The sequence below is a fragment of the Jaculus jaculus genome, chromosome 6 (assembly GCF_020740685.1).
Source record: "Jaculus jaculus isolate mJacJac1 chromosome 6, mJacJac1.mat.Y.cur, whole genome shotgun sequence".
Taxonomy (NCBI): Eukaryota; Metazoa; Chordata; class Mammalia; order Rodentia; family Dipodidae; genus Jaculus; species Jaculus jaculus.
Window position 1 is genome coordinate 154665101 of NC_059107.1, and position 12522 is coordinate 154677622.

General features: G+C 54.4%; 1 protein-coding gene across 2 annotated transcripts in view; it reads right to left on the reverse strand.

Annotated features, from left to right (window-relative positions):
- Positions 1 to 1092: 1092 nt before the first annotated feature.
- The window catches only part of Tmprss6 (transmembrane serine protease 6), a 34683-nt gene continuing 23253 nt past the window's right edge, over positions 1093 to 12522 (reverse strand). For both annotated transcript variants that reach the window (XM_045152979.1, XM_004650281.3), the window contains exons 11-18: positions 7393 to 7538; positions 7106 to 7204; positions 6179 to 6292; positions 4941 to 5057; positions 4548 to 4716; positions 3411 to 3682; positions 2080 to 2216; positions 1093 to 1849 (exon numbers count right to left, since the gene is read on the reverse strand). In XM_045152979.1, the coding sequence (XP_045008914.1) occupies positions 1691 to 1849; positions 2080 to 2216; positions 3411 to 3682; positions 4548 to 4716; positions 4941 to 5057; positions 6179 to 6292; positions 7106 to 7204; positions 7393 to 7538 (1213 nt within the window). In that variant the 3' untranslated portion in view covers positions 1093 to 1690. The remainder of the gene's footprint in view (positions 1850 to 2079; positions 2217 to 3410; positions 3683 to 4547; positions 4717 to 4940; positions 5058 to 6178; positions 6293 to 7105; positions 7205 to 7392; positions 7539 to 12522) is intronic.

The following is a 12522-nucleotide window of genomic DNA, read 5'->3' on the forward strand; positions in this document are numbered from 1 at the left end:
CCAGACGCGTGCGCCCCCTTGTGCATCTGGCTAACGTGGGACCTGGGGAACCGAGCCTCGAACCGGGGTCCTTAGGCTTCACAGGCAAGCGCTTAACCGCTAAGCCATCTCTCCAGCCCCCACCTGACCTTTTTTATGCCCATCCCTAGCTACAGAGGCTGCCCTGCCTGCTTGAGCCCAGCCAGCTCTCTCTCTGCCCGCCTCTCTCCCTCTGTCCCAGTCAGGTTCCAGGAGTCACCTGCGTTGACCTCTACCATCACTGCCTCCAGTGGCACCTGTGACACTAGGTGTCTGAGCAGCTGAGATCTTGCAGCCAATCCCCACTGCCCTGGGCCTCTAACCTTCTCCTCTCTGGACACAAGCAGTGGCCTCCCTGCCTCCAGTTCCTTGCACGTGTGTGCGTGTGCGTGCGTGTGTGTGTGTGTGTGCACGTACAGGAGGGGGTGTTCCAAGTGTGATTGCATGGCGCCTGTTTCAGAATCAAATGGTTAGCAGCCTCAGCTTGCTGGCCCCCAGGGTACCTTTTCCCCAGGGCTCTGTGCCCTTTGCCCATGTGCCACCTCTCCAGAATGCCCTTCCCTACCTTGTGCACACTTGGACTCCTACTCCAGCACATCCACATGGCAGTATCTCTGATCTCCCCTTCCATGGTCCCCACTGACCCTTGCTTAGGCTGTCTTCGCCAGGCTGCGGCGACCAGAAGCCGTGTTCTCATCTCCAGCCCCAGTGCAGTGCCCATGTACCCAGTACTCATGGCAGAAGCTCGTGAGATGCTTACGGCTCACAGTGCATAGAGGGTGTGTGTCCTGCCACGGGAGGGGGGCTCAGACTGTGCCAGCAGGTAGTCTGCACTAGGTTCTGTGTCTACCCCCAGTGTCTGCCTAAGGGCAGAAGGCTGCCCGCTAGCTGAGCCTATTTTCCTTGGTGGGATCCAGAAGGATCTACCACTCACACCCTCCCCAGCTCTGAGCTGAGGGTCCCCAGCCAACCCATGACCTGTCCCAGATTTCTCTTGGGCCTGAGCAGTGGCCTCTGGACAGCTGGCAAGGATGGGCAGGCCTTCACTCTGTTCAGTCAAGGGCATGAGATTGATTGCGGGGTCTCAGATGCCAGCCAGCGGGCTTGGGCAAGCACTTTATTTGCAGGGCAGACAGGTTGCCCTCCAGTGAATGGCGGGGAGGACCAGGCAAGGCTGCTGGTAGGCATCCTGCCGCTGGGGCTGTCCCACCCTCTGGCCTACAGTGGCCCACTTGGCAGTCTTCAGGGCTCTGAGTGTCCCCTCCAATGCAGGCATTTTCTGTCTGGTCAAAGTGTAGTAGTGGGTGGCTTCTGTGTGGGGAAGGGGGTCTCAGACACTTTCTTCCAGGGACCTGGGAACCAGCATCATTGCTATTCGTTCAACCCCTGCCCCAAGGCAGCAGTGGATTGAGAGAAAGGAGACACAGGGCCTGGGGGAGAAATGGCTCCGAGGCAAATGCAGCCTGGCTGGGCATGGTTCCTGACCCTCAGGGGATGCTCTCCAGATCACCAGCCACCCGTCTCCTCTTTGGCATTACTGGGGCAAGTTTCAGGGAGCAGGTTGGGGGACCAAGTGCCTCCTCTTGCCTCCACAGGGCTACTCGCCCCAGAATACTTGTTCCCAGGCCAAGTGAGCACCCTGGCCTGGGTCTTGTTCTGCAGGGGTGGCTCGTCAGGTTAGCACCTGTTGGATCCAGCCAACCACGCCCGTGATGCGAGTGTAGACACCAAAGTAGTTGGGCCGGCCGCAGCCCAAGCCCCAGCTGACCAGCCCCGCCAGGAACCACCGGCCACTGGGCTCCTTGCAAGCCAGCGGGCCGCCAGAGTCACCCTGAGAGAGACGTGGAGACAGGGCTGCATCAGTGCAAGGGTCTCCCTTCAGCCCGCCCTACTGTGTGAGCGGAGGAGCAGAGTCCACGACCTCCCACCCCAAGGTCTCTGCTCTGCGCCTCTGCATCTGTGGACAGGGCCCCTCGGCCTCTCCAGGCCTCAGCCTCCTTGTCTACAAAGCAGGGTCAACTGCTTTCCCTCCGGTGGTGGCCCATGTCCCACAGAAGTCACCTGGCAGGCGTCCTTCTTGCCCTTGCGGTAGCCGGCACAGAGCATGCGCGGGGTCACCTGGTAGTGGTACGCCTCACTGCACAGGTCCTGGGGGACCAGCTGCACGTCCACCTTCTGCAGCGTGCTGCTGGTGGGGCCTGAAGGAAGGGCGGCAGTGAGACCTGAGGGGCCGCCAGCCTCTGCCCACCTTCGCCTGCCTCCCTGCCTCACCCCACCCTCTGGCTCTTCCGGGTGACTCATGGTGACACAACCCCCAACAGAAAGCCCTTCAGGACACTTGTCCTTCCTCCCATCCCGATGCGGGCTTGGATTGCTTCCTTCCATTCTGCTGCGGCTCCCAGAGGATGCTTTCAACATACAAACACGAGGCCCTCACTGTCCCCCCCCACTTAGCTCTTCGGTAACCCCTGCTCTCCAGCCCAGAGCTTCACCTCCAGGATGCTGAGTGGTAGGAGGCCTCGGGAGTTTGGCCGCATGGGTATCTGTCAGTCTACCATGAGGCCAGACATCAGGGTTTTGAAGCCCCACAAGTGACTGAAGGTGCGGGTGGGGAAGAGGAACTCCTGCCCAAGTCCTTCTGGTGGCCTGCCGGTCCCACCTGTCCTGTGAGAACCTCCCCAGCTACACCTGTCCCCGCCCAGGCTCCCTTCCTACTGGCTGCTGGTGGTGCCCCAGGTCTTCCCATCTGACACCTGTGCCTTCATGAGACCACCAAAGCAGCCAAGCCTTGTTCCCAGAACTGAGCGCGAGGGTCTCCAGAGATGGCGGCTCAGTACGGGTAAGGCTAGAGAGGGAGAGACCCCTTGTTTCTGACAGCAGCTGCAGAAAGACCCCGGACCCTGGACTTGGGCAAGTGCCCCACTACTGAATTATGCCCACCTTCCAATGGAGATATTTTGGAGATGGGGAAACTGAGGCTCAGGTGAGAGAGACTTGTTCAAGAAGATGGCAGAGCAGTACGGCAAGCGTCACTTGCTCACGCTCTCAGCAGTGCACACACAGCCTCCTCTCAAGTCCAGTCTGCAGTGAGTCCTTCCTCTGAGCCCCCCCCCACCCCGCCACACACACACATGATCCGTCCAGAAACAGCCACACGGGCTGCATCATCCCTGCCTGTCCTTTGGCCCCACATATATGTCCCGTGGCCCGGGTTCTGCCGCAGTTCCCTTCCAGAGGGAAGGACGGGCCAGAGGAGAGAGTTTCTTCATAAAAGTCAGCCCTGTCAAACCCCAGAGCTAGAGAGCCTGAGGGGTTCAGCCCTGGGGCCCTGCCCGCCCTCCTCCAGCCTGATCCACTGATGTCCCCAGCCTCCCCCGCCGGCTCCTGCTCACCCCCCTCGCGCAGGGCGCCCCAGCCCGTGATCCAGCAGTGCAGGCCTGGCTCGAAGAAGTGTGAGCGGGCTGGCAGGCAGACGGGGTACACGGTGGCTGAGTACACCACAGGGTGGTCCAGCTGCAGCAGCGCCACGTCGTAGTCATGGCTGTCCTCCTCGTGGTACGGGTGCAGAAGCAGGCGGCTCACCTTAAAGGACACCTCGCCCGGCCAGCGTGAACTCTGCCGCACCTTACCCAGGAACACGGTCCACAGAGCTGGGGAGGCCATGCTGGGGTGTGAGGTGGAAAGAATCCTAGATCAGCAGATGCCTCCCATCCAGGGACCATAAATAATAACAGTGATGGCCGGCTGCCCTCACAGCCTCCCCGTCCTCCCGAGATCCCCCTGGCTGGAGGACAGTCCTCAGCACTGGCCTGGGTTCTCCTGCCTGGGGCCCCAACATCATCCCTCCCCAGCCAAGCAGGGGCTTCTCTCGTGTCAACCCCCTCACCCACGCAAGAGCACACGAGACGTGTGTGTGTGTGTGTGTGTGTGTGAGACAAAATCAGACAAGCGTGCCTCTCCTTGTTTGAGAGCCCACTTAGCAGGGAGGTGAAGAGATGGCTGCAATACAGCGTGCCTGAAGAGCACAAGCGGGTCCCCAGAGGCCAGCAACGGGGTGGCTCTGTGCCAAGGGCTGTGGGGAGGGGTCTGGAGTCCAGATCTTGCTCCAACTGGAGGGGGTTGAGCTCACCAGCTAGCTCTGAAAGACAGCATGGGGCCAACCTGCCTACCACCGGCTGTCACGGCTCTGATTGTGGTAAGGGCTGTGGCTGATGGCCAGCTCGGGCAGTTTTGTCTCCTGTTGTACCCCCCAAGTGCAGCTAGCCCCTGACATGTAGCAAGAGCTGAACAAACACTGCCAAATGAGTGAATGGGGGAATGAATGAGTCTCAGGCAGACCCAACTTAAAGCAAGACACCAAGGGAGAGTACAGAGAGGTTGAGTAACCGCCCAGCAACACAGAGCATGCTCAGGTGGAGCCAGACCAGATCCCACAAGTCACTGCAGACCATCCGTGGCTCTTCCGCACCCTTTCCTCTGTCTATGTAATGTTCCCATACTACCTCCCACATCCTGATGTCATCCCTCACCTGTCCTCCTGGAAGCAGTGGGCAGCTGTGATGATCCAGCGGTCAGCGATGAGGGCCCCCCCACAGATGTGTCGACCCCGAATCTGGAGGCTAGCCTGCCACGGCCACTCACCCTCGGAGGACACAGCCCCGCCTATGATGCGGCCGGATGGGCCCTGGAGACCACAGTCTGAGGGTGGGCGAGGGTCAGAGGTGGACAGAGGGGGAGAGGGGAGGGGAGAGGTCAGCGAGAAGCAGAGAGATCGAGGCATGACAAAGGAAAGCGATGGAGAGACAGGAAAGCAGGAAGAGCTGGGCCCAGGGTAAGGTGGCAGAGGCCATGACAGAGACAGGCTCAGATGGACACGCAGTGAGACCCCCTCCAGCTTCCCGGCCCCATCCCAGCAGGCTCACCACAGTGAAGCTCGTCGGAGCCATCTCTGCAATCCGGCTGCCCGTCACACTGCGGGTTGGGTTTCTTCACACAGCTGCCGTCCTCACACTGGAAGGTGAAGGTCCCACAAGGCACTCCTGGGATGGAGGGGGCCAGGCAGGCCACCGAAGGTGGGTCTCTGAGCCCCGGGGGAAAAGACGGCACCAGGAGAGGCCAGGAGACTAGGTAGTGGGTCTCAATCACCCTGAAAGCTCGTCTAAATTTCCTGTAGGGTCTCCCCACGCCCACCCACCCTAGCCTGTTGAGAGAGAGGGGGGCTGTACCTCCTCTCAGAGTGGAATTCCTGACCACAGGGAAATGCCTTTTGCTCCCACGTGGACCCTGAAGGCAAAACCATGCTTCCTCTATCAGTTTAGGGTTCCAAGAGCTCTTGCCCTCAGTGGACATCCTGCCACCGCCTGCTCTGTGCCTGATCTCTCCACGAGGCCCAGCTGAGGGCTTTCTGCCCTCCCAACCTACCTACACTACTGGACATGGTGTCCCAAAGGCTTTCAATCCTCTGACTAAGAAGTAACCCCTGGAGGGTAGGGACCACATCTCTCGTGTCTTATATTCACCTGCCTGCTCCACCTTGCCTATCACTGAGTAGCGGTCAGGGTCGGTTGGTCAGTTGGATGGATGGACGGGTGGGTGGATGGATGGATGGATGACTGACTTTCTGGCTGGCAGAACTGCTTGGATAGATGGATGGAAGAATGGGTATGCAGAGTTGGTTGGTAGGGTAGTGGCTGGATGGATGAACAAGCATGTGAATCAATGGACAGAAAGTGTGATTCCAGAGAGCAAATTATGGGTGGATGGGTGGATAGATGATGGGTGGGTGGGTAGATAAATGAATTGGCAGATGGATGGATGATGGGAAGATGGGTGGGTGAATGGATAGACAGGTGGTGGGTGAATGGATAGATGACGGATGTATGGATGGATGGATTGGTGAGTAGGTGGATGGAAGGGTGGGTTGATGGGCGGATGGGTAGAGTGGTGGATGTTGGATAGGTAAGTACGTGAGAGGGTAGTTGGGCAGATGGATAATGGATTGGTAGAGGTATCCACCCAACCAGATGAACGTACTGGCATAGGCGTGTGGGGGGTTGATAGGAATTCAGACGAGAGGGTAGAACCCTTTGCAGAAGAGGCATGGTATGGGCTGGAATGCCCAGCTGTGCCCCTCTAGCTCCTGGGCAGGGCTTCATCCTACCTCCTCGGCACCGCTCCTCATCACTACTGTTGAGACAGTCCGGCTTCCGGTCACAGACTTTGGACAGCGAGATGCACGTGCTGTCCTCTTGGCACTGAAATGTGGCTCTGCAGACTGTAGGCACAGAGAGGCAGGGGAAGCAAGCCAGAGGACCAGGCTGAGGCTTTGTGGCGTCGGTACGTGGGTCCTGCATCACGTGTCCCCGGTCACAAATCTCTTGCAGCTGCTCTACACCTGCCTCACAGCAATCCTCTAAATCCCCATTTATGAGCAGAAACAAAAACGTGAAGTACGGTGTCCAAGGTCACCAGACGCTCCGTTTCAAATATGAAGCACCTTTCCTAGCACGGTGGTAGGCCCACAGCCCTTCCCCACCGACTTCTCTTCTCATAGATGGAGAACTGACGGGACGGGGTGGGGGTACGTCTGCCACTATACCCAGTGCCTGGATGGTGGCTCTAGGGGCCCATACCTAGCCCTTGGGAGAGAGGAGTCGTTCCCAGAGTGCTGTGGCCTGGGGACCACCAAGCCCTGAGTCTCTTCTCTCAGGGTTGGACAGGAAGAGTTGACCCTCCTGGTCTGAAGCCCAGGCCGGAGACAGGAGAGGCGCATCCAAGGAGGGTAAGGTGTTCTCACCCTGGCCTAACAGCCATCCATCCCCTTCTTGGTCCTGCCCTACCCTTTGGTTGAAGACTGGCCAGAATTGGGGCATTAGCCTGGAGTGGGAGGGAAGAGCCTGAGCTGAAGGCCCCAACTCACCCCTGCCATGGCCTCAACAGATAACTCTAGGGAGATTGTCTTCTCACCCCTTCTCCATCTTGCCCTCCCAGCAGCACTTCCGGGATGCTCATGTGGGGCGGGTGGGGGACACTTAGCTCAGCTCAGCGCATAGGAACCGAGAGCGGAGAGTCAGGGGCGGCCGCTCACCGCAGTTTCTCTCATCCAGGCCATTGGGGCAGTCTTTGATGCCATCGCAGGCGGGGACACACAGGCCATTCACAGAGCAGAGAAACTCTCCCGGGCAGGCTGGGCACCCAAAGGGCACAGTGGAAGCAGAAGGGCACGATTAGGACTCATGTCATCAATGAGAACATCCATCTGCCAGGGTCTACACGCACGCACGCACGCACGCACGCACGTGACCGCCTGTGCGCGGAGCTGGAGCGCCGGGAGAGGCTGCGAGCAGGGCCCCGCCCCTTGCCACCCGTACTCACGGTCCGATTGGTTGTACAGGCCGTAGTGCACTTTCACGCCTGGGCCGGTGAGGGAGTTCTGGGACGTGAAGTTGATGGTGATGCCAGCCGAGGCCACCACAGGGATCCTTTCTGCGTAGGGCTGCAGGGTGCGCATGCCACACAGCCTAGCAGGGACCAGGGATAGCCCAGAGATAAATCTACTGGCTGGATTCCCAGCCCAAAGGAAGACACAGAGTAGGTCCCTGTGCAGACAAGGCAAAGGTGGAGCTGGCAGCCGGGAGAATGGGGAGTGCACCCCCACCCACGATCCTTCTGTCTTTCCCCCCCCCCCAAGGTAGAGTCTCACTTTAGCCCAGGCTGACCTGGAATTCACTATGTAGTCTCAGGGTGGCCTCAAACTCACAGCGATCTTCCTACTTCTGCCACTTGAGTGCTGGGATTAAAGGCATGCATGACCACGCCTGGTGATCTTTCAGTTCTGATTTCTCCAGGTCAGCCCCAGATCCCTCTGCCTAGAGAGCAGCCCGGCTATGTCACTCCCCCGCTCAAAAACCTGCCTGTGGGGTAGCATTCTGCCAGATGCCAAGCCCCTGTCACCTCTAGGGAATGAGGTTCTAGCAGCAGTTCAGGGTCCTTCTCTGAAACTCACTCTCCCTCCTCACTTCATAAGGAAAATTATCATGGCTGCTGAACTTGGATCTGACCAGAGCTTTCCATGGGCCAGCAGTGGCGAACCATCCTGACGGGCCCACTGTGTGCAGGCAGGAAGGTCATATACACTTGTGCTCCGTGCAAGCTGATGGTGGCCAGCTTGCATACAGTGCTGGACCCCCCTGGAGAGGCAGCTCTGCATCCTTTTGGGGGTTCCCAGGGCACATAAGACAGTGCCCAGTGGCTGTCTCCACACATGGCCTCACCCAGCTGGAACACCACTGTCCCTGGAAACCCCCTATTAAGAAGGTTCTCTATTCAGGCACAGGAGAGAAGACACCCAAGAGGTGGAGTCTTCCCAGTTATGCATTGAGGAAATCACAGTATCTGGGTCTGGACCCCTTGCTGGGCAGGTGGCATGCTTTCAGAGTGGCTGTCTCCAGAGAGCAGCCAGATGACCCTTCCCTCCTAGGTGGGATTCTCCGTCAGCCCCCAGGGAAGGGAGCCCCCCAAAGAGTGAGTCAAATGGCCACTGAATGTGGGACCCACATCCACATTGTAGCTTGAGAGTCCCAGAGAGATGACTTAGCAGTTAAGCCATTTGCCTGCAAAGCCAAAGGACCCTGGTTCGATACCCCAGGACCCACATAAGCCAGATGCACAAGGGGGCACATGCATCTGGAGTTCATTTTCAGTGGCTGGAGGCCCTGGCGTGCCCATTCTCTCTCTCTCCCCCCACCCCATATCTTTTTCTCTATCAAATAAATAAACAAAATATGTTGTTTAAAAAAGAGAGGAGCAGGGCTGGAGAGATGGCTTAGTGGTTAAGTGCTTGCCTATGAAGCCTAAGGACCCTGGTTTGAGGCTTGATTCCCCAGGACCCACGTTAGCCAGATGCACAAGGGGGTGCATGCGTCTGGAGTTCGTTAGCAGTGGCTGGAAGCCCTGGTGCACCCATTCTCTCTCTCTCTATCTGTCACACTCAAATAAATAAATAAATAAATAAAAACAATAAATAAAATAAATAAATAAAAACAACAATTTTTTAAAAAGAGAGGAGCAAAGGTGCTCTTCAGGAGAAGTGGAGGAAATCAACATGTGCCTCTCTATCTCATTAAGAAATAACTAAATAAAATATTCAAAGTGCAGTCCAGGGACCCCAGAGTATCCAAAAGACACCTTACTCACATGTCATTTGATATAGGTTTTTTGGGTTTTTTTTTTTCTCTCATTCACAGCAATTCAGTAGAACTTTCTAGAGATGTGTTATGTGCCATCATGACCAACTGACTGCAGAAGCAAAAGTCAGGATCAGTCATGGGTTATGACACCAGTTATTAAAGAAGCCACAAGAAATGTGAAGGGATGATACTGTATCACTAAATGTTTTCTGGATTGGGAATTTTTTACCTTCCTATTAGCTTGTCTTTCTCTTTGTTGGACTGTATTAGGTCTGCCACCTGGTCTTCTAGTTTAGATATTCTGTCCTCTCCTTCATCTATTCCACTGGTGAGACTTTCCATGGAGTTGTTTTTTTTTATTTGACTTACTGCGTTTTTCAGTGATAGTATTTTTGCCTGGTTTTTCTTCAGTATTTCCTTACTCATGTCTTGTAATAACTTCCTTATTTCATTAAGCTGGTTTCCTGTGTTACCTTGGAATTCCTTCAGGAGTTTGTTTTCTTCAATTCCCTTGTTTGCTTCTTTAATTCCTTTGCTTTCTTTGAGTATAGATAAAATTGTTGTTTTGAAATATTTGTCAGGCGTTTTCTCTAAAACAGTCTCATTGTGGGGGGGGGGTCATTTCTGATGGGTTTATAATTTTTGGTGGAATTGTATTGTCTTAATTCTTTGTGTTTCTTGTATTACAAATGTAGTGATTTTTGCATCCTGAGTTGATTTGATGCTTGGGTTTTCTAATTACCTGCAGCGTTCTTAGACATGGCAATCCCACTTTATACACCTTCGGTGTAGGAGTCTAAGGTGCCAAGTGTGGCTCTTGTACTCCAGTCCAACCACAAGCAATCCTAGGTGCTGAGTTTGCCTGCTATTCAAGTATTCTAGTGGGCTGGGTGGAACAATTTACCGGCAAATTCTAAAATTCAACTGGGCAATATACACATTCGATAAAAATCAGCACAGAGTGTGCAAGGTAACCTTATAAAGCCAAAATCCTTAAGGGCCTATGTTGTGTACCCCTTAATCCTGTCAGCCGGGAAGCTAAGAATCCTGTTCTGGGTTGGGTTCCAGGTCAGCTTGGGTCTGAATCAGACCCTGCCCCCAGCCCTATAAATATGAAAGCATCAAAGGCAACAATAGTCAACCCCCAAATACAGCTTAGCTAAGAATGGTAAAGCCAACCAAGAATATGTAACCCACAACCTGCCCTGACGTGGAAAGAGAGACTAGCCCTTCCTGCAACTCAGAGCTGGGCAGAGCAAGTGCGCAGATCCGCGCAGATCAGGGCTGCAAGCACCTTGGTGGGATTCTGGCCGGTTTCCTCCTTTCTGGTAGATCTTCGTCTCTCCTGATTCTCTGCTGTGGCCAACAATAACCTACATACCTTCACTTTTCAGAAGAAGGATGTATTTTGCTGTGGTTGTGCTTAAATCCCTCCCTAGGCTGGCTGATTTGGCATGACTCCTATGCTGCCATCTTACCCAGAAGTCCTGGACTGGGATTTAAAATATTTATTTATTTATTTATTTATTTATTTATTTATTTATTTATTTGAGAGAGAGAGAGAGGGAGAGAGAGAGAGGCAGATGGAGAGAATGGGCATGCCAGGGTCTCCAGCCACTGCAATCAAACTCCAGACACATGTGCCACCTTGTGAATCTGGCTTACGTGGGTCCTGAGGAATCAAACCTGGGTCCCTAGGCTCCAAAGGCAAATGCCTTAACTGTTAAGCCATTTCTCCAACCCAGGGATTTTTTAAAAATTTTTAACATTGTGTTAACACACAGTTAAAGAAACTTCAGCAGTTCACCCCTAAGCAAGGGAACCACTTTCTAGGACCCCCTCTTTCCCATGAATGCCAGGAATCACAGGGAGTACCAAACTCTAGAAATACTATGTATGTATCTAGATATACTTTTCCTGTAGATATACATCGATGATAAAACTTACTTATAAACTTAGGCAGAGTCAGAGAATGGTAACTAGTAACAAAATATCAAAATAACAAAAAAAAAATCACCTCTGTAATTTTCCATCTAGTATTTTCCAATCACAGATCACTGTGGGTAACCAGTATTGCAGATGTGGGGACTATTGCAATAAGCATTTCTACATTTCTCAGGTTTAATCCTTCAAAGTGTAAATATAGGCATGTAGCCTGTGTCAGGAAAAATCTCCAAGTGCTCAAATAAAGGAAAATTTTGAGAACCATAGCCCTGCCTCAGGATTCCCAGAGTCAAGCTGCCCTTGGTGTGCATGAGCAATGCCCTTTGTCAAGCTATGGGAAAACACGTGTTATCATGGACCGTTGTTTTCCCAGAGTGCCCCAGGAAGTGGACAGGGAGCTAGGGACTAAGAAATACCAGACAGGGGAAGCAAGGATCAGAGCATACCTTGAAAATTTAGGGATGTGGCATCATCATTCCCACACAGCCATGGGCAGCATGTAGGGAGATAGGGGAGCAAGGAGAGCAGGATTGGGGGGTGAAGATGGAGAGGAAGAGGCCTCAGGTGGGGGGCTATAGCACCAGTGATACCAAGAGGACATTCTCTCTACTGGTGACAAAGAGAATCCCAGAGCGAGCCGCAGCCTACCCAGCCTTTGCACAGGCTAGGTCCCGAACTCACGAACCTGTCTGACTGGGTAGCCTTTGGTACTGGCCATGGAAATGCAGGTGGGATCCCTGGAGGACACACAAGAGTTCAAGTTCACTGGCCTATAGCCAGTGCCCCACCCAAGGCATGTACCCTACAGATGGCCTGTATCTATGCAGTGTGACAAATTATTTTTAATTTAGCAGCCAACTGACTTCATGTAACAATAAGAAAGCCCAGAAACCCTGGCTTGGACACATAGGCAGGACCCTCCCTCTCCCTACATAGCACCCAGGAGCTGAGCCTGGCCCTCTGCCTCTTAGCCCTGCTGGGTCTGTCTCCTGCTGTGGAACCATCTACCCAGCAGCTCACCCTGTCCACCAGGTGCTCTCCAGGAAGCACCAGAAGGCTGGTGGTTGGTGCCCACTTATCTCAGCTAAGTGCCAGGTGTTGGAGAGCATGCTGTGGCACCGTGTGGCCTGCCTTGCTACCTGACCTTTCTGGGTTTTGGGGTAATTTTCCTTTCTTGCCTCACCTAGATGGTTGGTCAGGATCCTGTCAACTTTACATACCAGCAAATTCACACAGATGAACTGGAGAAATACTTGGGGAATGGACAGAAGCATGGGTGGGAGAAAAGGAAAGAAAGAAAGGAGGGAGGAAAGGAGGGCGAGAGGGAGGGAGGAAGGGAGAGTCAGCCACACATCACACATGCCTCTTCAAA